Here is a 26313-nt window from a genome sequence, read left to right on the forward strand (position 1 = left end):
GCGGGGGCGGGGGCGGGGGCGCGGGATTCTTCTACCATTTGTATCACCTCCTGCTGAAACGAAAATGTTTGTGAAGATTTTTCATGATTTAACAAAAAATATCGTATTTCTTGTTAAGGAGCTATAAAATAAGAAACTGAAAAAAGTTAGTTTTTAAGCTTTATTATATATTATATAAAACAAATAGACAGCAGTGTCGTGCTCGTAATGTGACCATCTGCTACTGCTTATAAGTTAAATATATTTAGTATGTATGCAGCAACACTAGCATTAAACTTTATCAAAAATGACTTCTCTTTCTTCATAATGAGATACACTTACTGAAAATTAGTAGAACCTTTTATTTGAGATGGCAAATGCGATCCGGTAAGAACCTCAGTCGTATTATTTTAGACACTTTTTTGTGGAAAGTTTCTTTGGAAACAAAATTAAGGAGTGTTCTACTCGAAGACGCACACATGATCTAGATTTAAGGAAAGATATTCCAGTTTTGTTAATCGATACCGTATCAACAACTATATAAAAAGCTCCACATTGTAACGCAGAGTGAACCTGTCGTCGTCGGAGCCCGTGTGGACGGTGCGCGGCCTGGAGTGGGATGTGCGCTTCCGGCTGGCCGCCGTGGCCGTCAACGCCAAGGGCCGGTCGCCGCCCGCGCTGCTCGATGATGTGCTCTTCAGGGATCCCGAGAAACGAACAGGTGAGCCGAGTCTTTGCGTCACATAATGACCATTTCAGAACTTTTCAGCAACATGACGTAAATAGCAATGTCCGTATTTAATAAGGACATTACGTTATGTACACAACATTTTAATAATTGTATTATAATAGAAGATTTAATAAAAATTGGTAGTTCAAAAGAAATATTTAGTGAAGTGTTCCTAGTTTATTTTAAGTTATATCTTATCGTATTCATGGATATTTGTATATATATATGGGAATTTGTGAATTTTTCGTTAACTACGATAGCGTTGATGTATCGGCGGGCGTTGTGTGCGTTAGCTGACGTCATCGTATCCCAGCTGACAGTGATCTATTGCTACTTTTTAAACTATAAAAGTCCTGTTACCGTTAATTAATGTCTTACAAAATCATCCTCATCTCGTAGCCTTTGATGTTTTTCCTAAAGTTGCTGTAGTATAGTTATTTTTCTAAACCTGTTCTTAAATAAGAGAAATAAATTCCTACAGGTGGATTGTTCACTGTCGTAATACTTTAAACTAATAAACAATAATATTATGTGACGTCATTATATGATCAATATTATTATTTCAATTAAATTTGCATATATTTCAGGATAAAAATCTGAGTTTATCTCGACAATAAACATAAATCGCACTCGTACCTGTGTACACGGAATTTGCAACGATTCAATGATTTCTTTGAGCTTGAGTCGCGCCGCCAAGCCTCCCCCCCTCCCGCCCACCTTCCAGGCCCCGCGCAGCCCAGTGCCCTCTTCTATACAAGCTATTGTACTGATCACGAGGTATATTTGGGTTCATATATTTTGCATTCGATGCTTAACATATATAGTATGACAAGGATTACGTTGTATTTGAAGTTTTAACAGTACATTTTATTTTTGACCGTATTCGTTTTAAAGTGAAATTTAACACATATTTTAATTTATAAACGCTGATCCCTTTGCACATTTTTTAAAATAAGTAAGGAACCCTTTCATTTTCATCACTTTAATACAATATCCATTTAGAGAAATGTAATAAAACATAAAAGGCGTCGCGCCGCAAGTCGGCTGTCAAAATATATTATGAAGGTCGCTCGCTACAAATCAAATAAACGGATCGTTTTATGACTCGGGTTCCTCCATTCAAATAAAAATTTCAATAATGTCCCACGACATCTCGCCCTACGCCCAATGCCCAGCGCCTCGCGCCAAGCGCCTAGCGCCAAGCGCCTAACGCCAAGCGCCTAGCGCCAAGTGCCTAGCGCCAAGCGCCTAGCGCCAAGCGTCTAGCGCCAAGCGTCTAGCGCCAAGCGCCTAGCGCCTAGCACCTAACGCCTAGCGGTGTCCAATTTCGAGTATAGATGACAATAAATACATTTTTTATGTACTTCTATTGTACAGAGCGAGAAATGTTTATTAAAGTATGATAATTTCTGAATAGTATTTTTTAAATTTTATCATAAAAATATTTTAACACATGTTCAATGTATGTGTACATACATGCCTTATTATATACATTTCATACACATTTACTATGTAATGGTTCCACTCTCAAATATAATACCATGATGAAATTTGTAGCCGATATTAATATTAATAAAATGTGTGCTCAAGCCCGGCCCAGGCTGCGTGAACTGGGCCGGCGGCGCTCAAAGGCTGGACGCCCGATCTAATTAAATTATTATCGGCCGACACCAGATTGATGCGAACACTATTGTCCAGAAGTGCAAGGCTGTTGGCTGCTTCTTGCTTCTTTACATCTCAATCCTGACTCTTGCAGGGTTGCGACGAAAAGTAAAATTAGCCTTCCTTTATTTTATCCACTACCTCTTCCTTCTTGTGTATGTAACTGGTATACATTATGCCAGTACAGTAGGACTAATAGCACTGGCTTATTACGGACTGTTTTGGCTCACTGGCGCCAGTAAGTGTTTATTTGTGTGGCATGATGTTAATAGATAAAACTTGAAGTAGAAGAAGTAATAGAGTCCTATCGGCAGCATCGGAGAGCGGGCTAGGCGCGGGCGCAGCGGGCGCGGCGAGCGCCGGTGCGGCGGGAGCTGGCGCCGCGCTCGCTCTGCTGGCATGTGCGTGCCGCGCCGCTCGCCGCCGGCGCGCACCTCCGGCCAAGCCTGCCGCACCGCCCGCGCACACAGCGCACGCCGCGCATGCCGCCCGCACACACAAGCCCAGCGACCACGACGACGCCGAGCCAGACCTAATACCCAATAATTACTGTAAGTTTTAACAACTTTTTGTCTACTATTGTTTAAAACGATATAACCATAATTATAAGTTATATAGGCGCTGTAATAAAAATAAAATGAAAAAAGAGATTAAAAAGGTTTGTTATGTAAAGATATTATGTAAATATTTCATGAAGCTTAAAATTCAAAGCGCAATCAGTCTGTGTTGCATAAATGTGATTCGAGCGTCATAATTAACATATAATGTTTGCGGCGCGCTTTGTGCCGATGAAATATCACCCAAACTAAATGATAATGCGTTTTTCAAACGTGAATAAAATTAAAATGAAATCGCCAATAACATGAGCGGCGGCGCTAGCGCTAGCGCTGGCGCTGGCGCTGGCGCTGGCGCTGGCGTGCCGGCCGCCGATCGAAAACAGATTAACTGCAAATTGCAAATATCGTGTAGAAAGCGAAGGATGTGTTAAATGCAGCAATTCCGAGGGTAAACGTTTCGCGCGTTACCGAGTCAGTTTTTGCTGTAATAGTTAACACGTTCGTTCGCTGCATTACGCGCGCGCTATCTTCATTGCCCTTTAAATATATTTGTCGGATAACGCTCCCCAATCGCGGCTTTGATTGCATTAACGACCTCGTTCTCACAACACAATCATTTTAACTGGTGCATTCAATGCGCAGTTACATCTGTTTTTTGGTTAAATCTGAACATTGCAGACTGTACACTTACCTATTCACAATGGAATTTACCATTTACCTTCACCGAACAGGTCAGGACCTGTTCTCGCTACGTGACTCGGCCAAGGATAGCAAAAATTAATTGAATTTTTTAACATGCACCTCTTTTAAAAACATTTTTTACAACTTTAATTACATTATTTCAGTGAGGCGATGTCTGATTTTGTACAAGTTACAGTTTTTGTTTGGCCTTAAAACATTAATCAACGTAACGCTAGGAATGTATTATGAAGTCACGTGCAACAGCCACGCGCGTACTTAATGTCCATGTATGTATAAAAAGCTAGTATACAATATATAACATGATCCGTATACAAATTACAAAAAATATTAGTATTATATGAATTGAAATACAAAAATTATTGTTCTTTCCGAGAATATGTAATTAGTATTCACATTAAAATGAAATTTTCGTCACATTTAATTACACGCGCGTTTCGTTCTCTTTGTATGTACAACTCGTTTTTAATTAAACCGTTATTAATAATAAAAAGTCTTCGTTCTCCTATTTTTATATGTTTTACTACTTCGTGTTATTATTATCATGTAATTTACTGGATTGATAAGTTTTATTTTAATACTTTATAACTCTTAATTTAAGGGTCATTTTGTAAAGAAAAATGGAAACGACTCGGACCGAATGCATACAATTATAATTAGTACTTATTCATTTAATTGTTAAGCTACGTAATCTCTGTAGCTCCGTAGAATGCACGCCTTATGATCGGGCGCTACGTAAATCCGTCGTTAGTTTCGTAGCCAAAATGGCATTAGAGAATCTATCCGTTTTAAATCAAGTTTAAGTATCAAGGAACGAACGTAAGCGGTACTTAGTGAAGGGTAACTGCCGCGCGGATGTTTACCGCCTGCACAACTATAAGCACAACTCCCTGGCACATCCGCTCTCTCTTAGCGAATCCCGGGATCTCCCGGCGAATCACCGTCCCCGTCGCTAGGCAACCGCTTGCTTCTCGCTTTGCGTAACCGATGACTAGCTTGGACTTCAATAAAACGTCAGCTGCAAAGATTACGATTAGAATTTACTTTGATGCAATTTAATCATTTACCCGTGCTTTTTGTCCTATGTGAAATATTTAACATGTTCATATCGTAATGTTGTATGAAGTTATATACACATACGTTTATGGCTAACATATCAATTGCGACTACAAACACACATGCATTTAAGTTACGAATACATTTACAAGTTTCTGCTTGTCTACTTCTCAGTTGGCACTCTTTTATTCGTACTCGGGGAAAGGACGTAATCCAGTAAGTGTCGTGCTTTCTTAGTGGATATTTTAAAATAAAAACATATGAATTGCATCTTTTATAAAATGTACGTGGCAGTATGCAGAGTGAATTCGCCTGCAGGCTGAGTGCGCCGCCAGTGCCGGCAGCGGTAGCGCCAGTGCTATATAATTTTTAACCGAGATTCAATTCCCTACAATCAGGCTATTAAGTTAATAGAAACGTCGCAGTGGCGTGCGTCACGCGAGCGAGCGAATCAGCCGCGACGGCAGCGTGCAGGTTCGCGCGGGGCGAGCGGCGCGCTGCGGGCAGTCGCTCGCAATCGAATGCTTTCTGTTTCAAATCTTCTGACAGTTTTCGAATTTCCCGGTCCATTTTCTGACAGTCATGTCAAGTGACGTATGGAAGCGAACATTTCTGGTGCTGACGGCCTTCGTCCGCTCTAATAAAGCTTCAACTTGACCGCCATGACTGCAAGTCACCTGAGTCGAAAGCAGTTCACATTTTAGACCTTTTCAAAACTTATTTTTCAAACTTGACATGTCTTTCCAGGTTTGCGTTGTAGACCATTATTATACGATAACTTATTTGACTGATCATATTTAAGTCATGAAACAACTTCGTAATGTAGAGCTTAGATTACGTCCATACGATTACACTTGAGATCATAAAGCGATGTGTTAGCGAATGTAACCAACAATCTACTTCATCTCATTGTTATGTATTAGTGATGTAGTGCGCATCGCGAGGCGGAGGCGGCATTTGTTTAATGTGAGCTATTTGTGCGAGTTGTGTAGCGCTACCAGAGCTCTCTTGTAGAGGGCGATTATTGAACATAACCACCTCCTCTGTGCCATACATTTCTTATATTTACTCTTATTTTGTATTACGACAACATTTGGGAGATAATACGATGGTTTGTTTGAAATAAGCAATCTATTTTTGATTATACTGTTACAGTCTTCTTAGAACTTTCTTCTGATATAACAATATGGTTTCGGTCTAATTCTTAAAATAATTTTTAAATGGTAATTTCCCAGGGATATTAACGGTTACGACTTATTTTTTATTATACTTTGACACTCAAAGACAATAGTAGACAATTTTAGTAATGCATAAATTTTTATATTTATTTTAAAATTAATTTCTTAACAGTAAGTAAGTATGAGAGCATTGTCGGCTACCGGGAGATCGGCGAAAAGGCGATTTCGTTAAAGACGTCTCACAGATGTTCCGCTTAACGCTGAGATTTTCACGCGAATAGAAATGCTTCCCAAAAGTACTTAAGCTGTTAAGGCTCGGAGGCTCCGCCGCTACGCCGGAGCCCGAGGATTAACATTACAATATTCTTTACCTTTTTACTACGAGATGGAAGACGCCTACAGTTGCCTTTTGTACAAACGACGACACGCGTTATGTTAAATCAATTTAAACGATTCACTTTTTTTTATTTATCATCTTAATTATGGAAAAAATATTTTTACAACTCTTTAATATCCACGATTCTCTTATTGAAACATTGTATATGTAATCTTGTATTATGCGAGCGTGTCGTGTAATGGCTAACATAAGTACTAATTTTATGAAATAAGTAGTGATTAAGTCCCGCGCCAATGCCGACCCTGGCACCGCCACCGCCACTGAGACAACGTCAGGCGATCGCGACCTGTGAGATAACAGCGCCCTCTCGCTCTCTTCACCTGACTTAATTTCGTCACAGTCCGTGTCACTTGAGTCGCATCAGAGCGCGCCTCTCCCGCTCTAATCATATTGATCAGTTCACGTAGAAGTAATACGTGTTTATATATTTATTGCGACTAGTTTTTTACTACGGTATCGATTGCTATTTTTAATGAAATATAATGTTTATTTCGATTGCATAAGACATTGCTGCATTATTATACAATTTACAACAGTCTACGAATATTTTATACAAACGTTTATGTGACAAATAATGTAATGGACAGTATGTGTATCTAGCGCTCTCCGGCGCGACACATTTTTGGACAAGCACCAAGTCTATAAGTGAGGCGGTTACAACTCAACTACGAAGCTTGCGTCTCCAATTTATCTTTTTAAAGGAATAACGGTTTTCATTATAAACATCGGGCGATAACAATTTTTTTCTGATACAATTTTGTGAATTTATTATATATGATATATTTCGTAGGTATTATGACATACAAAAAAACAAAAAAATCTTATTTGCTTGTGGCGTAGAAATGACAGGACGTTTTGTAATATAATTATGTGTATCGTGTAGTGTAAGAGAACAAAGAAAGGTTACGAGAGTCCGGCTTCGTATCACATCGTGAGATCGCCGACCTCAACAAATTGAGGTCTGCTCCTCCGCCGACCAATGATTTAAACATACATACTTTAGACTTCTCTTTTTATTGTCATAATAATATTTTGATTAAGTTTTTGCTTTATTTATTTAATATTATCTGAGGTCGTAATAAAATAGAAATGTTCATGATAAAACGTAAGTGGTGTAGTGGAGTAGAGCGCGCGGCGAGCCGACTGCATCTCCGCACTTCAACTATACTCAAATACAACTCCTTTTAAGAAATCATTTTTTAAATTGGAATGTTTCTTAGATTCCCATCAAAAATATTCAATTTAGATACGATTCATACTTTTGTCTAGTTTAGTTCAGCTGTTCGCCTCATGTGCCGTGGTATATATCATGCATTATATTTCTACCTGAGTTCACTGATATTATTTACTATCGCTACTTAATATTAATAGAAATTTCTAATGGAAACTTCATATCCACCAATACATGGTTTGCTTAAAAAAGCTCACTTCCACCTTTTCTGTGTTCTTGTATAACTCTATGAATATATTAAAAATATGTACTTTGCCAAAGAAGTCAGAATTTCGGCGTTGGAATTCTACAGTAAGGATTTGAGATTAAAACGCTCGAGTCTGCTCAGAAAAAGATTAAGATTGTAGTTGAAAATAACTCCGCATAAAGGCGTCAGTAGTCTAGTCTGCCGACATTATAGCGCAGCATCAAGTTATGACTGTATTTAACGTTTGAAAAATTCAAAAGCAACTTTTAATGTGAGAACTTAATAAAAAATGTAAAGCAAATGTCGGTACTTTTATTAACTATCTACTATCCTATAAAATGAACGCAAAGAGATAAACTGAACCTTTCATCAAAACTATATATTAAAGAAAGGAAATTTTCAGTTTTATCCATCTACCCCCCATCAACACTAACATAATATTATTTCAGACCGTTGTTTAAATCAAAATTAGAGGATCAAATGTAAAATATTAAAATAAAACTGAGTGAAATCTCTAATTCAGTGCAACTTACTCTCACATACGTCAACTTAAAATCGGAGCATACTTTTAAAAAGTTTCTCTCGTTACCCGCACGTTTCAAAGATACAAAGTAAATAAAAGGTTGCAGGCGCTCTCGAGAGCGCTACTTCGCTAACATGAAACTTTTTACTGGAACTGGAATAGACTTCATCTCGTCGAAGACAGCGCGCATTACTCCTTCCTTCCTATTTCATCGCGCACACACACCATATTGATTTTGCCGCGATCTGTCTCTCTCACTTTCTTCCCAGCGATGGAGATGTTCCAACATTGGTACAATAGCCAATATGTCACTGTATCACGTATTCTTGTTTGGATTAGTAATATTAATAGATTCTTTTTCGATAGCTATTTAGAAAGTAACTATAGGGAAAATGACGAATATAAGAAGTAAGTCTTAAAGATGGCAACATTCTTGATCAATTGAAAAGGTAATCATAGTGCACACTACAGCGTTGTTATTAAATCGAGCTTCGCCAATTTTGTAAAAAAATATCTACTGACTTCTCCTAATTTTAATTAAAGCCCAAAATGAGCAGTTTTTGCTTTACAATTTGAAAACAGTGCAGCAGCTGCGATACACATTCTTGCGCTATTGTTTGCTTCTTCCATTATTCCATGTTTTGTGTTATGAATGATTTGCAAGTATTGATATTGTACATACTTCGAATATGAAGAGATAATATAGATTTCTAACAAGCCTTTTGAAATTATTGTTTTATAATGAACGTGGAACATAGAAGGCTGAACTGAGAACTAAACGCATATTGCAACAAACGTCCAAACACTACAGCTACAGTTTACTTTCCTTCTTTTGTAAAAATGTATCATCGTTACATTTACAAGTCACAATAACTAAGTATTACAAACACAACACTTTATGTGTCATTTCTTCGCTTTCAGAAAACTCTCTCTTTGTCTATATAGACAAGACATTTATTTCTCACAATAAAATTTTATAATAAAGTGTATTGGGATTTGAAAAACAATATTGTGAGAAAGTGATGTATCATTTGAACGCGATATCTTCGCGAGCAAATATTTTCTGGTTAAAACACAAGGTGTTATTAGCGGAATGGAAGCAATTTTCCTCAAATAAAACTTATTAGATATCGCACCCGAATGGAGAGGGGCGCCTGCGGGGCAGCGCGGGCAGCGGGGGTGTATGTGAGACGCATAATTTAGCCCTCGCCAAATATTGTTCTGAAAGCTTGTAATGGAGCACCTTGTAGTAAAAAAAAATAATGATCGCTTCACTTAATATTATAAACAGAATGGAAACCGCTGTATTCTCTGTTCAAAGCAATTCAACAAACTTATGTTGGTCCGTTAGAAGTTTGTCATTTTTCCATAAAACATATAACACAAAGTAAATTATTTGATACGTTTTATTTTATTGCTACAATATAAATCTACTTTTTCAATTAAAAATAATTAACATCACGTCAACTGCATATTGTTTTATGTTTTTTAAATTAGATTAAATTATAATTAATCCCCGTTAGTATGCAGTGTGTAGTGGAGAGCAGGCTGCGCTCCACGAAGCCGGCCGGCGCTGCTGCGGCGACGGACACCGACCCATGAATAAGATAAAGCGCAACACTTGTCCGACGTTTAAATAACGTCAAAATTTAAGCCGGCCGAAAGTGTTTCCCTGAAGTACTTGAGCTTTTAATAGCAAATACGCCAGAGCATAGATTAATATAAATTGCAGAGGTTTACTCTGCGGCATGGAGATAATGTCTACTAAGTGATTTGTGAAATATTCGACTCGACGTGATTTAATTAAATTGGGGGTAAAGAACAAAAAAAAGTCTCGACTGCTTTGGCATAATAAAGTTTATTTTAACTTACGATATGATATAATATACGAGCAGCATCTCCGCTCTACGCACCAGATAACGGAAGCCTCGCGGCGACGGATTAATCGTATTGATCTCTCCCTATCTTTCCAATCTCACAATTTCCTTATGCTGTATTGAAAACTTATAAACTAAGCCGGGGCCCGCATTTCTCATATATCTATCATAAAAGTATCTAGATTAATATAGACGAAGCAGATGTAATATAATTATGGTGTTTCAATTACTTTAAGGTTATCTTTTAATTACTAGAAAGGATATATAGAGTTATAATAATATGGATACTGTTCATGTTTATGATTGATTAAAAAAAAACTACAAAAACGACTTATTTCTTGATCGCAATACAGACAAGTGTGCGTGCGCGCACACACAAACATAACGCTACCGTATTTATATTCACCACAATCACAATGATATTTGTACGTACATACTCTCCGCGCACTCCTCTCCTTCACGTCGCTGCGTGCGGACATTTTCATTTATAAAATGACTCCTAGTATTTTGTTTGTAAAAATGATTGTGTCCATGTTTTTACAGTGTTTTATAATTTGTTAATAACTTTATCATTGTTGAGTGTAACTTTTTACATCATAATTATCATGCATTAAAGATCGAATGAGTACACTACATTACTTTTTGATCTGGTAATATAAAATAAACCTGTATAAAATATGAAATTATATGAGAAATGAAAAACAAAGAAAGAAAGAAGAAAACATTGAATAGTGTACAAGTTATGAGCTAATAATATCAGGATATACAGGATGTTAAACTAATAATGTCAATTCAATTTTGGCAGGTGAATCATCGAGCGCGCCGGCTCGCAACACGCCCTCCTCGCTGTCAGCACCGCTCGCCGCGCCGCTCGTCGTGCCGCTCGCCACGCCGCTTGCTACGCCCGTACGTACAAATTCACAATTTACACTGCTCCCTTAAAGTGGTGGAATGTCTGCTCTATGTTTTAGTGGAGTTTACATCAACCAGTATTTCATTCGTCTCAATATTTGGTAATATTCACTTTACAAAATGTCAACCTTTTTGTATACGAACGTCTTTCCAACTCTTAAGAACCTTTTTACTTTCCTTATTTATACTCCGTTGATGTTATTTTTGTTGTCCTCGAATGGTTGTTGTTCGCGGGAAGAAAAGATTTCCTTCTTCTTAAGACTCTTATAAAAAGGAAATAAAATAGCCACCTCCCGAATAATGCGACGACGGCTGAGCTTGTCTTTTCATAAACTGTTATTCTTTCACGTATTCTCTATTTGAATAAGTTTCACTATATTCCTTTATAAAATGTATTTATTTATAACGTGTACTTAATATTTTTAATTACATTATATGATAGTACACCGAGTTGGCAAAGCACAAAGTAATATAAAGTCCTTACTATATGTTATTTACCTCGTACAGTTATGTAATAACTAAAAATATAATTACATGTTCTAAATAGTTTTAATTTAAATTGTTTCGTCAAAGAACTCAAAACGTTATTCTTTTCAAGGACACAGTGAAGGCATTCTCCAAAATGAGGTCGCCATTTACGCGATAGCTTTCGTATTTTCAATATTTTTGTTTAGTCATGCCGGCAGATAATGGCACTATAATTCTATACGCAATGCGTAAAAAGAAGCGCCAAGTGACGGCTTACACACAGCGAGCAGAGAAAAAATTCATATTTTATCCTTTTCCGCTGTTACATATGTTCTTGGAAACTGCCCATTGACACTCCTTTAGCGTGTCTATCTAAAGTTAGTTTCAATTTGATATCAGCGCTAGAATAAGAGATGCGCCGATATTCCGATACCGAGGCAGTATCGTGCGGACACCGCGGCCACTCCCGCCACTCCCACACTAAAATAAACTGGAAACGCTTTGCCGACTGATTGGATGGATACATTTGAGCCATTGACACACTTATATTGTGTCTATAAATATCGTGCACTGTGCCACTTAATATTTCGTACAAACAATAACTTATTTGTTTGATACGAAGAAGTAAAAATATATATAAAGGTGATTAGCATTATAAGTTTTAATATAATAGACGCTTAGAATGTGAGTGTTGTGTGTCAGGTGAGCACGTGGGCGCCGCGCAGCGCGTCGGGCTCGCTGCGCGCCGCGGACCTCAACGTAGACGCCATCAAGGAGAAGCTGCTGGACAATCGGATCCCTGAATCCTGCGTCTAGTGCGCGCGCCGCCGGTGGAACGCCGCGGGCACATCGCGATCACATCGCTTCTACGTCGCGTGAATGTCGCGGAATTCGGCTTGTTTTGTATCCAAAACACTGTCCTATGTAAATTACATGTAGATAGAGCCCTTTACCGATGAGGTTATTCGTCACGACTCTTCCTCCCCCCTTACACTACCGAGTATCCGATTTTGCCAAATTCTCCAATTCGATCCATCCCTGAAGTAAATCTTTTTGATTAAATGAAGCTGTTGTTGCGGAATTGGATACTCTCGACGTGATTTTGTAAAAATCGAAGACTTTAAACTGTAATTTTGTTTTAAAAACTCTTTGTGATGTAAATAATAGGTTGTAAGCGACTGATTCTTTGCCACTTTTTTACATGTCTAAGAACTCTAGATAATATTATTAGTTAATTAATGAAACATCATGTGAATGGAATCGTCGTGATCTGTATAAATATTTAATATTTTTTTTTTGTAAATAGAGTTTGTACTTGACTTTGATAGTTTAAGTCGGCTCGAGAAAGTCGCCAATAGACAAAGTGATGTCGGTAGAGGCGCAGACAGACAGCTCTCCTTACAATTTGTCTTCAGCTAAAGAAGTAAGAAATTCTTTCCTTTCACCGCAAACGTTAATGGCTGGGGGTCATGTTACAACTACACCCGTTTCGTTATGTTGCACAAGGCGACTGTGTTAACTATGTACAAAAATCAAATATTTACCTTGACCTCATACAGACTTATACATATTAGTATATAGCTATGTGTACATACATATCGTGTCAAGTATGGAGACAAAGTGTTGGCTTTACAATGGTGTCCAACACTCAGACTCGAGCAGTAACATGTTAAAGTTGTCCAAAGTATTCAGATTAAATATGAATTTGTTTGACATATCATGTTGTTTCCATACGTTGAATATTGAAGTGGCTGCGTTTTTTCACGCAGACCGCAGACACACATATCGTTGTCAATCATATCAAGACGTAGGCGCAGGAGCAGGCGAAGGCGAAGGCGCTCTCGAGGCACGATCGATGTCGACCGACTGATCTTGGTGGGAATAGCGAATTAAAACTATCCTTTAGGTAATTTAATTTGTAAGTAATAAGTGATTTGTTATTATAAAGTTTAAACAAACTCAAAGAGTTCGCCCTACTGTTGACTTATTTATTTTTGAAGAGAATAAAGGTTGTCTTGGAAGAGAATGTGTGTTTTTATAACCAATTTACAGAATATGTAAACGACCTACAATACTGCTTTAAATGAAATAAATTCACTTTGCTTTTGCTTCTGTTAAAATATAATTTAAGGTTACAATAATATTTTCTTCTGTAAGAAGAGAGTTAACTTTTAATTATCAGAAAAACTGTTTTCGCCCCAAAAAAATAAGAGAACGTTAATTTATTTTATAAAAGAAGGGGGCAAACGTCAGCAATACCGAGGTGATCGTAGACTCCCATAGAAATCTACAATAATAGAGCAACTGCAAAAGCTTTGCCCGTCTTTGAAAAAGAGATAGACTCGCTTCTTAAGGGGCACAAATTCATAGTGGTTTGAAAATACCGCCGAGGACAGATCATTCCACAACGCAGCTGTGCGAGGCAGGAAGTTTCTCGCAAACCTCACGGTTGTGATTTGCCAGCCATCCAGTTGAAGTGGATGGGAACACGAACTTGTGCTGCGGCTCCTGAATCCATTTTATACGGTACATCATTTAATATTTTAGCTTTCCAGCCATAAATTACACAACTAGCATTAGATCCAAGGAGGATAAATCTTTATAAAAAAGTAGCAAAGACAAGAAAGATTCTTCAAAGCAATAAGGTCTAGTTTGGCTTGGTGCTATTGCTTTGTTTTGAGGGTAAGTGGATAATAATAGGAAGGGACACGAGGAGAGTCGTTAGGGCGGCGCCGCTGAAATGAATCATAATAGCCCCCGCGGATAGCGGCCTGCGCGCAAACCTTAAATAATGTAAACGGCTATAAGATGTAAAAATGCGCTGTCATTTTTGTGCGGGAAAAACTTTTTTCTTCATAGTGAGCTTAAATTTATTTTAGCCCTTTTTCCTTAACAAGTATGCGGTAAAAGATGATACGGTTTGGTAAATAAACGTAATATATACTTACGCAATGCTCGCGAGACAACATTATGTAACTAAGTCATGTTCTGTTTTGTACAAGTGAAACATTTGTGCTGTTGTTTTATAATATTACTCGTAATGTTGCTCGTTAACTCTGTCTAATTCTTAATGAACAAGGAAAGTGACAACTTACCATATGTGCTAAATATTGCTAGAGAAATCATTTATTCACGTGTTGTATAAAAAACAATATAAGGAGCAGTTGCGGTGACGTGGTATTTTCGGAAAACTTTGAATATAATAAGCAGCTACTTATTTAGATATTGCACAATAATAACAAATAAGTATAGCTAAGTTAATTTATTAAAATATCCTCTTTTTACTTTATACATAACCCTACTTTAATTTTAATTAAATAAAAATTGAAAAGATCGATTAGCGATCAGCGTCTAAGTTTATATTATATTTAATCCAGACTCAGGTCAACTCCCACCGGACGTTTCACCGAAGTACGAGTATGTTTCTTCGAAGGGTCGATTGAAGCAAATATTTTTAGTTAGAATTTAACAAATACACCATTACTAAGAAAACACAATATAAAATTGTTTATTTTTAGAATTTCACTTTGAAATTGGCGTTAATTTGTCTGGGAGGACAGAAGAGGCGTGTGCGTGAGAAAAATCTTTATGTCGTATTCTATTTATCTGTGACCGCATTTCTCTTTCGCCTCATAATCGTAAATAAATTGTCCGAACATTTATTTAATCCCATTCGCAAAATCCGATCCAAAAAAGGCGTTTTAGTATCTTTATTTGCCATTGAACACAACGAGGGCCAGTCTAATGGATTTGGGCTAAAATACGGTTTCGATAACCCAGTGGAGCGCGGCCAAGCTGGCGGGCAGGAGGGCAGGAGGGCAGGCGGGCAGGCGGGCAGGGGATACACGCGGCTCACTGCCTCGACTTATTATTACTACGCTAAGCCCACACCACACCAGACAACTACCCTTTTACATTTAAATAAGTTTACTTATAATACTAAGTAAGTACAAGAAAGTGCAAAAGTACGTGCGTAAGTGTTTGCCATCGATGACATCATAATTTGTTCAACGTTGTAATATCGCATAGCTGTAGAAGTCAAAATGTATCCTACAATTATTTTGGTGCGTAAACTAATGTTTACAGCCATCGTATTCTTAAGTTGACGCTAAGAACGATTGAACACATCAGGGTATGTCAGATAGAATAATAAATAGTAGTAGTAAACATATTACTCGGTCAATTCCGCTTTCATCAATAGTTAAGACGACAAGAGTGCGTATATACATAGTTGGAACAATGAAACGCATCGCATCAAAGAGGGCAAGTGGACGCGGGATTACCATAACGAACAGCTGTGTACAAAACAAATATTGAAATTCCGAGTTTAAATGGAATTTTGATTTGATTTCTTTACGGCAAAATTTTAATTTCAAATTATACCGAGATGAAAAATCTCGATCAGACCATCAAAAGTTTTGCGCCGGCCGGAGCGGGAGCAAGAGGGCGGGGGGGGGGGCACGCCTCAGCCGCGGATTTGTGCAAATTTGTTTCAAGTAAGAACGTTCTTATTGGTGGTTCTTAAAGTTGTGTGGATATAACAGATGTATTCTTGAAACTTCGTCTGTATTATGCATTTATGTAGTGTTATTTGAATTACATATATAATATATAAAACAAGTTTGAATGTACATAATCATGAGACTGTTACAGAGATTTGGTGTTACGAACAGTGACGGCTCATATTAATTAAGTTTATAATAGCCGTTACTGTTGTGTACTAAGTTTTTGTACACATGTTTCAGCGGTGAAAACTCAATGTAAACTCGTGACGTAAATCAGTGAAAAGCAAAAGTCGCGCGTGATGCTTGCGACCAACGAACCGTTTATGTTTAAGTGTAATTCCCAAATTAATTTAACATACAAATAACATTTTTACAACGTAAGCGAGTCCCCGACGAGAAATTATTCGCCCACGTACATCAGACGGCGAACGTGAAGGAAATTATGTGTCAGTCGCAGATCGCGCTCGAGTGCAACGCAGGACCGAGTTCGTACGACACGACACGTCCCGCTCGTGCCCGGGCTCCTGCGGCAGTACCCGACACACACGACACGACACGAAACCTCGCACTCCTGCGCGACGACTGACAAGTCACGACGCACGTCACGTCACGTCACGTCGCAATCCCACAATGTTACAAATTAATATGTCATGTCACTCAACATGAGAACATGCCGCATACTTAATTCAACATACAATGATTGCTGATTCTTATATCCATTTATTTACAACATATACATAGCTACTTAAATAGTATTTACGATTTTATTTTTCATTTCTTTCTTTTCTTTATTTGAGCAAAGCTTTATGCACATATAAAAAATATTAAAACATCATTTTTAAACAGGAGTTTGTGAGAGCTGCTTTCTTTACGTATTGCAGACTATTGAAGAAAAGTTTCTGAACAAGAGCGTAAAATTTTGCTAACAAAATACGGTGCTGTCATCAAATTTTATGGCAAAATAAAAAAGACAATAATCTGTACATTTTTACAGACTTCAGTGAAAATACGAAATGAGAACGATTGTATATTTAATGTTAGTACCAACATCGACTTCTTGTCTTTTTTTAAATTCAAAACAATAAAAACAAGTTTTATGTTTTGCAATAAATTTAGCTAAACAGCGCAACGATAACTCTAAAAATTGAATTAGCGCTTAAAATTATAGTACTACGACTGAAAGTATGAAATGGTGTAGTAACAAGCAAGCTGTTTGATATGTTCATGTTTTTTATATTTCGTTATGAATATCGACAAATTGTACAATGAATATACGTAGGTATGTCGGAGAACAGGTGAAACTTGATTTATTCTGCCCTATGTGTTGTTTTCTTTTCGTATCTATATTTTCGTATGCCTTCACACATTGGTTATCAGAACCAGTTGACCTAATGCCCACCAAGAAAACTTAGAACTTGTATACTTACTATAATGTTTACCCTGATTATCAAAAAATGTACGTTGGCAGCGAATACATTCAAATTTCACTTTTGAACACGAAAAGAAAATACTCAGAAATTCAGAAAATTTACCAGTACAATTTCCCACAAAAAAATATTAAAAAATACACCGTAATTTGTACATATATAATAGAACGTATGCCAGTGAATATATATATAATGCATAAGTATTATGTGGTGATTCGTATAAGCGGCAGTGACTGAAGCAGAGCGCGTTCCCTCGATGGTTTCGAGAAGCTCTCCACGAGTGGGGCAAGTGATTGCGCCAGTGGCGGCTAAGGCGACGTCATCACATGTAGGCCGCACATACCTACTGCCATACATATATGTATCCTATGTAAATATATACTATAGTGTGCAATTAACTCATTATGTCATTCTTTCGAAACATAACTAAGCTTTACTTCAAAATTATGTGTGTTTGACTCTGATCTACGACGTTTATTTAAGACAAATTTAAGACGCGTACACTCGGAGAATTCTTTTTAAATAGACGTTAATTTATTAAGCTTATGGAAAACGAATCGTCAAATGAGAACTCCACGCGAGCACGAGAGACCCGCGCCCCTCGATCCCCTCGCCCTCGCAAACATACTTATGATTGATTTCGTTTATTGAACCAAGAAGAAATATTTACCATTCGCTTTGCGTCGCCCCGCACTTGATTACATCGCCTCGCTTATACAAAGTTATGTTCACGTCACATATGTTAAGAGGTTCATTAAGTCAGAAATCTGTGTTAACTTTTTACACATGTTCATGTACAAATCCGAAATCTTAAAAGATTAGATTTACATATGTCCCCACTTTTACGGATTTCATGCTCGAACTGTTATCAACACAAAATCAAAATCTTCTCGTCGTCCCTCGTTTTTATATTTGTGTAAGATATTATTAATTATATAAATACATTTTCTTGGTAGAAGTTTTGCACAACACATGCATTTACTTTTAATAAAACTCTGAGTAAACACACGATATTTGAACTAAATGTAATATACTAGCGCCTGCATCCTCGGGACACGTAATTTCTTTTACGGACATTTAATTTCCTCTGCGGCCCTTGGCAGCAGTAACGTTCGCCATTGCTCATTGTCAAAATAATCTCGCTCCGTCGGTGGTTTTGTAGTGCGCATTACAAATCCTATATTTCCTTATACTTTTTTCAAAGTAAATCTGTGGTCAAGTTTTTATTGACCAAAAATGAAACCAACGGTTTTTTTTCATATTCGCATAGTATTTACAATATGTCTTCAACAACTTAGTGCGTTATTAGAAACATTAACATAAAATTTTTGAAAAATCTTACCTGTCCCTGTATCTGCTCAAATAAAGCGCGGGCGGACGGCGGCGGCCACGGCTGTGGCGGCGGCGGCGGCAGGCATGGCGCTGACGCTGTCGTATGAACCGTGAACATTTAACGAGGAAATGGAACAACTCGAAACGTAACGAGATTTATACGTCGATACAGTTAAAAATGAAACTCGAAATACAACATATTTGCACGGGATTAATTTTTATTCAAACACATTTTAATTTAAAAATGAAAATGAATGAAAAAAAACATTTTTGTTGCTTTAACGAGAGATGTAACAAAATTAAACTTATGTCGGGATTTCCATTTAAGCATCTGCTAGATAGTCATGATTAGAAGTTCCGCTCCTCAGTAACAAAGATGACAAATTCTATTTAAAGATTTGTTAAAATTGTTGGTATACGTCGGCGCCGGCTCTGGGCAGAGTAGATTAAGAGTAACGGCCTCTTTCAAATTTATTGAACGATTTAGTTAATGAGGGCGATCGCCAAGTAAACTGCCGCCGCCGCCGCCGCCGCCGACAATTATTTGATTGCAGTCATTTCATCTGTCTACTCTTGATACTTAGTTTTACTGAATTTTTTTCTATACGAAATTTATAAAATGCAAATTGAACTTTAGATTTATATAGAAGGATTTCACAGAATACATTATGTAAAAGGATAGGTTGTGATTGTGATCTCAAGACGGCCTTATTCATCGAAGCAGAAAGGTGCGTTCCCCCGGGAAGGTGCCATTCGAAAAGGTTCCCGTTACAGGCGCAAGAGTGAGCTACTGCCCACTCTCGCGCCTCCTACCATACCTAACATACCCAACTGATACCTCTTACCGTGACCTGAAGTTTAATTTTTATGTAAATTGTTATGTTCCACCTATTTGAAATAATTATGAAAAGAGGTTTTTCTTTAACTCATAGGAATTCAAATCCGGTAGGTACATTTTCTAATCTTATTAAAGAAAATTAAACCTACTCAATAATGATCTGAAAATTTTTAACGAATTTCCCTCATCCTGTCTACTTTTCATGTACAACAATATAATGTAACATAGGTTTGTTAATTATCATGTCACAATTTTAATGACACAAGTTGTTTGCGTGCCGGCGCAACATTTGTGTATCGCCGCATAATCTATGTTTATACACTTTTATTATATTAATTTGTACAACACAAGTTTTCGTCGGAGCTATAATTTTAATCCGGGACCTTTTCAACGTTATCAGGTCGATCTGCGCGCACACACGCACAAAAACCTGCCACATCTCACTGACGACATCCGCCCGCCGCCGCCCGCCGCCGCCCACCGCCGGTCGGTCAACTGACAAGTTTCTTTGTTTTTTCATCATTATTTATTTAACAAATTATATATGACCAAACGCAATACCAACCTTAAACTAAAGGTAACCATTAACTTAGTGATGTACAAGACTGAGTGGTCAATGTTTAACATATAAATTTATGTGGTTAACATAGACCTTCGAAATGAAAATCACATGTATCAAACTAAAATAAAACTGAAGAAAACTGAAACAAAGTTAACCACATAATTAACCTTTTTCGATGTGTATTATTTTTTGACAGCCGACTACAAAAAGTTGATAATCACAACAAAGCTATCATCATTTCATTAGTGGGATGAATATTTGATACGTAAATCTGTGTTCGGTAAAGTCCAAAACTAGAGGCACTTTAGCTTAGTAGGGGGCGCGTGGGGCGCGTGGGGCGGGCGGGGGCGGGCGGCGGCGGGCAGGAGCCGGCGGCGGTCTGCGATCACTTAGCCCAGTTGCAGAGAGTCTCTCGCAGCGATCAGGCTAACATAAGACGATTCATAAAGCGACGTCAACGCATAATCAGGTTGATGAGAACCTTCTCCATCTAATCATACTCGTACCTACTTGTATAAGTTACAATGAACTTATTTGCTAAATTTCAAATGATTAAAGACATTAAAGTAAAATATATGTCTTTCAATTTATACTTATTAAGTCACCAATTGTTTTCTCATTTAAATAATAACAACATAGGCAAAATTCTTACTCCTAGTATGACATTCCTACACATGAATAAAGTCGTGCAACGAAAGCATAGGTCACGTAATTATGTTTGTCTTTGTTTATTTTAGGCAAAAAGTATCAGCAGAATGATCTGTTATCCTAATTCTAAAAAGTCTCTACAAACATCTCTGCGTATTATACCGGGATTTTATTTAATAGAGTCAATTTTTTTATAAAATACATAGAATTTATTTAGCAAAGCAGAATTATTGTTGTAATGTATGGGGCTTGTTGTAATGTATCGTACTCTCGCGTACACAATTACACTCGGTCGGGAACAAAGAAGGCAGCCGCGCGGCCGCGCGGCCATGTGTCCGGTTCCATTTCACAATAATTATGCGACGCAACATTAACAAGGTTTAGAATGTTTTCGAATTAAAAGAGAAGGTTATGTTACGTGTTTGTTTTGTACAAACCACGTCATTAAAAATATGTGAAGTAGCGCGTAACCTACTTATAGTCGTAGCGGCGTAAAAGGTCACAGTATTTTATATTAGCTTGATGAAAATTCACTTTTTAATTTCAAATAAATTTCGCGTATTTTCTAGGCGACATTAAGAATTTTTTATTGTAAATACATAAGTAGAAGTTGTTAATTGTAAAAAATAAATGTCTCACAAGCGAACACAACTAAATAAAGACAAAAAGTATGATGGTTGAGACTTAATTTAACAAAGTAAAATAACAATAAAAATCCGACAAGGAAGAGTACGCATATAAAAAAGTAAGGGCGATATCGTAAAACGATCAAATGAGTGCCGCAAACCAGCTGGGCTGTAATAAAAGAAGTCTTTTTGCAATTGTAATTCCAATTTTATTTCTTTGGAACGATCTTAAATTTCGGAGATACCGGAATTATTATTGGTATACAGAACTGTGACGCTTCAAGTTTTGCTTCAACTTGGGAGAAGGAGATGTTTTTTTTGTATTGTATAAGTGCACGCTTGACTACGATCCCGCCTGATGTTAAGTGATGATGTGCTCAAATGATTTTTTTATATCACTAGTGAAAATGCTATGAATGTAGCATACTACTTGAATGAAGAGTTTAAGATGGTTAGGTTTTTACAAGGAGAAACCTAAGGCCGGGTAATGAAATACATTTATAGTTGTGCTAAAAGTTTGTACAGTAAAAATATTAGTAGCGAAGATGATACACATTGATACATTGCACAGGATATTTAATATTTCGGTATCAAAACACGTGATGGCGAATAAAAATAACATACGATGTGTTCGCGAATAGCAGTCATATTATGTGAAGATTTATAGCGGTTAGATACGCTACTACGCCGCGCCAACCGCGCTACGCCGCTACGCGGCTACGCCGGCCTTAGCGATTGCTTTATGTGCTATCCGTGACGTCATGTCGTTGGCTGATACACCTCGCCATGAACACTACACAGCATTTATTATTTTCAATTTGGTAATTATGAAAAAGTTCCATAAAAACTTAAGGCACTAACAGAAAAAAGGTCTACTTTTAGATTGAATAGGTCGACTAAATATTTATCAAGCTGGTGCTCCGTGATGTCGGATTAAGCAACGAGGCTGCAGCGCTGAACACTGCGCACCAAACAAAGGGGTTAAATTTAGATTGGACAAGCCCGTATCGAATATAAGCACGATTGGGTTTTGATGTTTTAAGCGGAGGCAACTACTGTACTCGGTATCGGCCTAAAGCTATTAATTTACCCTCACAAATTGACCGCCGAGTCGATTTCGACCTTACCCGTTACCAGTTTACGTTCCAAATTGTACATGATTCAAGTGAAAACGCTTCCACAGATGAACTAATGTTAATCGAACGGCGCTGTTAGCAATCACCTGCGTTGCATCAACTGATTAATGGCCGCCGAGCCTTTTCCCTGTCATTATTCATTGCATACGATATTAATTGAAACCTTTGATGATCGCCTGAATGAATGTCGGACGGAACCGCCGCGGCCGGCTACTTATTATATTTACATCCAGCTCTATGTTCATCCTTTGTTGCCTTCTCCGAAGTTATTAGCGGGACTTTATTTTAATGAAATATTATCTCCAATTTCAATGCAAATCCACTCTCGAATAAGCGACGAGCGATGGATAGAAAAGTATCAGAACGAGCTACTCGCCACTCGCCGAGACATAGTAATGTATATAAGCCGCTCTTTAGCCAGACGGCGAGCATGTTCTTGGCAAATGCTTGGAGGCGGAAAGCTGACTGTCGTGACGCATTTTTTGTGGTGGATATTATTTAATACTTCTCTAGCTGTATCAAAACTGTTTTATTACGCGTTTTGTTATATTTGTTTGCTACTAGAGAAATCAATGTTGCATTAGCAAATTACACTGAGTAATTGTTGACTCAATCAGGCGGAGTGGTGTTCTTTACAACATTGACATAGCTCCCGACACGACGCCGACACGGCGACAGATTACACACAGTGGCTGACGTCACAAACAGAACACCTCAACTCTAACATGATGTAAATACACATAATCGCTTTTGTCCACATCAATGCCTACTACCTACAATGCTTGTCTACTTCAATATAACAAACAATAAACTAGATAATAAGGTTCCTTCTTCATTATTTTGATTAAAATGTAATTCGAATTTAAATGATAATTTTATATAATAAATCTTGTTGAAGTAACGTTTACTACTATCATAATCCGTCTCCATGTCATACACTCATCTTTGTAAAAAAAAAAAATTCGGAGATCCAAATTTATTTGCTGATATTTATCAGTACACAAAGCATTAGTTACAATTGCACAGCACCCAGCGAGCGCACAACAACGTCCCGACAGTGGTAGACGTCACCACAACAACATCTGTTGTACAAATTTTTAGACTTGCCAACACCATACAGAAGACAGGCGTGGAAGTGGAAGCGATTCTGTGTATCATGTTATGAATGTACGTGCTAATTTTAATTCTAATTTTAGCGGCTTTGACGGAGAAGGAGCCTCATAAGAAGGGGAAATATTCTTTTTTCCCCTCCTCCGTCGATTAAAGGTATCCAACTGATCTGCATTTACGGATGTCTATAGGCAGCAGTCGCTTCGCTATTTTGACGAAAAACGTCCCTTAACAACAAAGGCACCTCGACCGACTGCATCTGCAACCGCTTGCTGTACACTCAATTTAGTTTCGTAGATAAGTTCGCTCCTCGCAGTAGGTCGAGAAGTACTCGCTACAATTTCAATTGCAGCCTCACAATGTATTTTTGTTCATATTTTGTAATTAACCCTATACAATTAAAAATACAGTTTTTTAAAAAGTTACAAAATTTGATTGCTACTTTAAGTTTGTTTATTTAACTAGTTGGTTTATTTAAGCATTAATAATGTTTTTCCTCGAGTGCAAATATTAAATTATTAATACAAAAAGATATCATCAACATGTGTCAACTATATCGTATAATATTTGTATTAATATCATATATTTAAACAATAATGACAATTTCCACAAAAATATAAAAGTAAGGGCAAATTCATTGTAATGAGTTTAAGTTGCCATAGCAACTAATAACAATAAAGAGCGCTTTGTTCGAGTCACTTCCCGGTAGTGTAAGGTAGTGTAGTGCGAACAACATGAAGAAAATTCCGCCACACAAACTGGGTCACCCCATTTATCTGTTTGTTGAAAATTTTCTACTTAACGAGAACTTCGTTTTCTAAGTCCGACTGCGCTCGCACTCCTACACCTCCATGCAGCAGATCGCAACGCAACGCAAAACAACTCTGGTACATTTATTGTTCAATAAAATTATCTCTCATTAAATGTAGCACTTTCTTACAATACTCAAATTGTGAAAGTGCAACATTAGGTCGAATAGAGCGCTCAAGCATATACAAAGACAGATATAATATGGAAACCATATTTTTGCTTTCCCCTCCTTCCTCCTCTTTCCCTTCCTTTTCTCTTTAAGTACGTTTGGGAAGGACAAGTAGATAAGGTGGAAAGGAGAATCACATGAAGGAGAGCTATCCTCCTGTGGCACTTCTCCTCTGTCTAGGTTGTGTAGGTAACGTATCTGGTATTGTGATGTCAATTTTTTTGCAAATGTATTTGCCGCTGCTCGTTTGTCACTTTAAACTATAAATATATTTGACATTACACGCGCTAGATTCCTCAAGAGAGTAGCAATGCAGGAAGACCGTCAGTGTATGTACGTATGGCGGGCTCGCGTAATTCCGACGTCAAACAGTTGCTTGTAAACATAATTATCCTCGGGGCGGGCGGGACTATGAACATCATTTTATATTCTATAATATGGCGACATTTTGTTCCTCTTCTCGTTGAGAATAGCTTTTATTTTATATATTCTCTACAAAGACCTCTGTAATATTTTTTTAACTTTGAAGTTTTAACAAACCGGAAACATTTTATCTAATTAATGTATTGTATTGTATTGTTTTAATATTAGAATAAAACATTATTAGCATAAAAACGAAGATACTTTAAAATTTGATATTATAGAAAAAAATGTAAGCAAATGTTTTGGTTGCATATAGTAAACAAAAAACACTGTTTTCTATCATCATATTGCAAATGAGCGCATGTGATTGGAACTGATATATTTAGATTGTTATAAAACTTTCCATTCAATATTTCTTATCGCACATCCCCCCCCTCCCCCTCCCCCGACCTCGCGGAGTGCGAACAACGACGCCCATTAACATTTTCATGGCATTTTTATGTAAGGTCAGTGTTACCACACCGGCATGAATAGCTCGCCTCACTGATATCACTGTTTTGTATCATATATATCAAGGATCGTGCTGTGATTACGAGCAAGTTTTCACACTTACACAGTCATGAATAATAAAACGGTAAAACAACTAAAGTTAGTCTCGTACCTTAAGTATTTACTTCTCCTCTCTACACTTTCAGGCTAAAGTGTCCTAGTATTAGAAAGGTTTTCTTAAAATTATATTATATATGTAGCATTTGATAATAATATTATAAGTGTGTCGGTACGTAGAGTACTTAATGATCAAGTCTTTATAAATAAATCAGTCCACCAGTAGTCCCCGCCTTTTATTCACGTCCCTTACAAGGTACATTTTACTTTGCTCAGAATTTTAAAATTCAAAGTTTCCTGGGGTTGTTGGTGTTACATTTGTAGACATACAGCTACAAGGGTGGCGTGCGAACGCTCACTTTAACGCCGCAACTGTTTAGCGTTCACGAAGTTTTATTGCTTTTAATTTGAAAACGGCAATCCTCCATCAAGCATATTTCAAAATTCTTACCCGCCGCCGCCGAATCCATGTGTGTGTGTGTTATGTTATTATATATTTGTTTTGTCTTCTCAATAGCGTAACTAGCATGAATATTTCTGTATCTCAAGCCAGCTTTAAATTGTCCATTTAAATTGGCGGTTTGTTTGTAACAAAAATGAAATGTGATACATACAATGAGTAAAAATAAATGTTCCTTAAATTAAGCCTTTCCTGTTGGCAAAAATATAAGTAGGCATTTCTACGCCCACTCAGCAGGATAATAATGTTTACTCAAAGAGGAACA

General features: G+C 37.4%; 1 protein-coding gene and 1 long non-coding RNA gene across 2 annotated transcripts in view; both read left to right on the forward strand.

Annotated features, from left to right (window-relative positions):
* The window catches only part of side-II (sidestep II transmembrane protein), a gene marked incomplete at its 3' end in the record, with an annotated part of 69429 nt that extends 66661 nt beyond the window's left edge, over window positions 1–2768 (forward strand). Inside the window, exons 14-15 of the mRNA XM_013323270.1 lie at window positions 546–700; window positions 2686–2768. Of these exons, the coding sequence (XP_013178724.1) occupies window positions 546–700; window positions 2686–2768 (238 nt within the window). The remainder of the gene's footprint in view (window positions 1–545; window positions 701–2685) is intronic.
* Window positions 2769–2865: 97 nt separating this feature from the next.
* LOC106125874 (uncharacterized) lies at window positions 2866–13474 on the forward strand. Its single transcript, XR_001228292.1, has 3 exons — window positions 2866–2922; window positions 10882–10982; window positions 12159–13474. It is a non-coding gene; the product is annotated as an uncharacterized LOC106125874 (long non-coding RNA).
* The last annotated feature ends 12839 nt before the right edge of the window (window positions 13475–26313 follow it).

Source organism: Papilio xuthus, unplaced genomic scaffold (assembly GCF_000836235.2).
Source record: "Papilio xuthus unplaced genomic scaffold, Pxut_1.1 DF825752.1, whole genome shotgun sequence".
NCBI classification, from domain to species: Eukaryota; Metazoa; Arthropoda; class Insecta; order Lepidoptera; family Papilionidae; genus Papilio; species Papilio xuthus.